Below are 3,273 nucleotides of genomic sequence, written 5' to 3'. Positions count from 1 at the left end.
TGCTGGGATTACAGGCTTGAGCCACCGCGCCCGGCCAAGCCACTACTACTGTTGTTCCAGACCATGTTTCTTCACTGGGTTACATATCTTCTTGGTCGCTATTACTTGGGCTTACCTGAATACCCCCAAAGCAGAAAGAACTCTGAACTGACAGAGCCCTGAAAATCCCACTGATTCTCAGTCTTGCCTCTCATTTTGCCTTTTTTTTTTTTTTTTAGATGGAGTTTCGTTCTTGTTGCCCAGGCTGGGGTGCAATGGAGCGATCTCGGCTCACTGCAACCTCCACCTGCCAGGTTCAAGCGATTCAGTTGCCACAGCCTCCTGAGTAGCTGGGATTACAGGTATGCGACACCACACCTGGCTAATTTTGTATTTTTTGTAGAGACAGGGTTTCGCCATGTTGGCCAGGCTGGTCTTGAACTCCTGACCTCAGGTGATCCGCCCACCTCAGCCTCTCAAAATGCTGGGATGACAGGCGTGAGCCACCGCGCCTGGCCTGACATTCTTTTTTTTTTACTAAAGGAATGCGTCATGGGTCCAGCCATCTAAGGAGGTCTAACAAGAACAGGAACTGAAGTCAAGCCATAGGAAGTCCCTCCTGGAAGAGAAAGAGCATGATTGTCCATACCTGCTCTGAGTTTAGGGCCTCCCAATACTTCTGCTGCAGAATAAAAAGAGAGACAGAAAAAGCGTTGGACAGATTTTGCCACCATCACACAGCAGAGCGGAGCTCAGGGCCAGCCCCTGTCTGCTCAGAGAGTCAGGAGACAGGCCCTTAGATGGTTGGGGGCAAAGGAACAGGTGACTTCAGCAAGCAGGAAGGCAGCAGCTACCAGCAGTTACAATTTAGTTAAATGATCAATGAGATAGTTATGATAATTACAAAGGGCTGCACATCCTGGGAAAAATTACAATCTATCAAGATTTAAAAATTATTATTAGTAGAAATTATTATTATTAGGAGGAGCAGCAGTAATAATAAATCTCCCATTTATTAACCACATGGCTGAGATGATTCAACTCAAACCCATAAAACTGAGATGCCAATAAAATTCCTGCCTTGCCAAGATTCATTTGTAGTCAGCGTTTACTGCATGGCTGGTTCCACTCCAAACCTCAAATATGTCTGACTCAAGTTCTTGCAGGGCAGGCATCACGTCTGCCCTTGCTACTCCATCACCTCCTGCAGCCTGGGAAACGTATGTTTCTGACATGAGCTAAGAATCTATGAATATCTGTTACACTGATGTGGGAAAGTCTATTCAATTAGACAGCAGGCAGTCCGAACGGCCCACCGGATTTAGGGTTATTATCACATTAAAACAAAGCATGTTCAACTCCTTATGTTTTTCATTTTAAAAAAATTAATTGTTTAAGAGAAGGGCTTGCTCTGTGGCCCAGGCTGGAGTGCAGTGGCATGGTCATAGCTCACTGCTGCCTCCATCTCCTGGGCTCAACTGATCCTCCTGCCTCAGCCTCCTGAGTAGCTGGGACTACAGGTGTGTACCACCATGCCTGGCTGATTTTTATTTTATTTTTTTAGTAGAGATGAGGGCTCCCTATGGTGGCCAGGCTGGTCTTGAACTCCTGAGCTCAAGGAATCCTCCCACCGTGGCCACCCAAAGTGCTGGGATTATAGGCATGAGCCACGGCACCTGGCCTAATTTTCTATCTATCTATCTATCTATCTATCTATCTATCTATCTATCTATCTATCATCTATCTATCTATCTATCTATCATGGAGTTTCACTCTTGTCGCAGGCTGGAGTTCAATGGCACAATCTCGGCTCACTGCAACCTCCGCCTCCCAGGTTCAAGCAATTCTCTTGCCTCAGCCTCCGGAGTAGCTGGGATTACAGGCACCCACAACCATGCCCAGCTAATTTTGTATTTTTCGTAGAGATGGGGGTTTCACCATGTTGGCCAGGCTGGTCTCGAACTCCTGACCTCAAGTGATCAGCCTGCCTCCACCTCCAAAGTGCTGGGATTACAGACGTGAGCCACTGCATCCACCCAGGCATAAATCATTTCATCCACAAATATTTCAAAATGTATCTCATAGATAATGACTTAAAAAAAAGAAAAAAAACTAAGCACGATGCCATTATTATACCTAACAAAATTAGTGATAATTCCTTAGCATTCATCTTTTAATAATATCCTGTTGAGGGAACATAAACTGAAAAAAAAAAAGATTGATTGGAAGGGATACAGATTACTAAATTGATGGTTCCACACACTCTGCAAAAGACAGAAATGTCGATGATATAAAGGAGGGTTGAAAAAGTTAACTTAGTGAAAAAGTTTATTAAAAGCCAAGCAAACAAACAAGCAAACAAATGAATAGGCTCGAGTCCCCCAACTCTGCTGAAATGAAACCTTGAAACTTCTTTACAAAGCTTAAATCTTCAGCGTTACAGGCAATCTAAAATTTGAGAAGAGTGCCCTCTAGTGGGAATAGTCAATATTTTAAAAGTTACTTTATAAACCGCTAATGATAGTGTGCCTAAGGAGTACAATGAACCGAAATCTTTGTAACTGAGCCTCTCCTCAACCCCCTAGACTAAAAATAAATAAAATTATAGAGTCTTTTCCCTGTTTCAAGAGCAAATGTGTTCATTATAGAACATTTTTCAAAAACAAAGATCTACCATAATTCTATCCTTAGAAGAAGGTCTCTACAAAGATTAAACAGCCCTCTGAAACATGTAGGTATTATGTATAATAGAATAAAAGCAAATGGCTTTTCTCCTTTAACATACAATGAGCATTTCCACTTGCCCTTAAAATCATCTTCAGAAACATGATTCTATCACTGCCTCAAACCACTGCATACGGCATTTTAATTTGCCTCATATCTAAAAAGCACACTTTTCTATGCTTCTGAAATTCAGAAGCATCCTATAGCCTTTGTCTACGTAGCATGTATTAATGTTTCTCTAATTCCAAAGAGTTTAGGATGTGTCTAAGTTACTGAAGAAATAGGGTCACTTTCTAGGCTAGACTGTGGAAGCTGGATGGGGCCTCAGAAACCATTCGTCCAACTCTTTACTCTTACATTTGGGGAGAAGTGACGTCTCCGCAGTCTTGGGGAGGTGAGATGGTGCTGGACTTGGGATAGATTATAAAGTTTTAAGACTGGTCAGACATTTACCAGCTTCAGTTCTCTCTTTCTCTCTTTTTTTTTTTTTTTTTTGAGACGGAGTCTCACTCTGTCACCCAGGCTTGAGTACAATGGCGTGATCTCGGCTCACTGCAACCTCCGCCTCCC

At 42.9% G+C, this 3,273-nt stretch overlaps 1 protein-coding gene across 1 annotated transcript in view; it reads right to left on the bottom strand.

The window, feature by feature from the left end:
* TMEM44 (transmembrane protein 44) overlaps positions 1-3,273 on the bottom strand; it is a 55,532-nt gene that overhangs the window by 5,294 nt on the left and 46,965 nt on the right. Inside the window, exon 8 of the mRNA XM_011961207.1 lies at positions 629-661. Coding sequence (XP_011816597.1) covers positions 629-661 — 33 coding nt within the window. The remainder of the gene's footprint in view (positions 1-628; positions 662-3,273) is intronic.

This window comes from Colobus angolensis, unplaced genomic scaffold, assembly GCF_000951035.1.
Source record: "Colobus angolensis palliatus isolate OR3802 unplaced genomic scaffold, Cang.pa_1.0 Scaffold54, whole genome shotgun sequence".
Lineage (NCBI taxonomy): Eukaryota > Metazoa > Chordata > Mammalia > Primates > Cercopithecidae > Colobus > Colobus angolensis.
The sequence above is the reverse complement of the archived record's forward strand: the minus strand, read 5'-3'. Positions and strand labels throughout refer to the sequence as shown.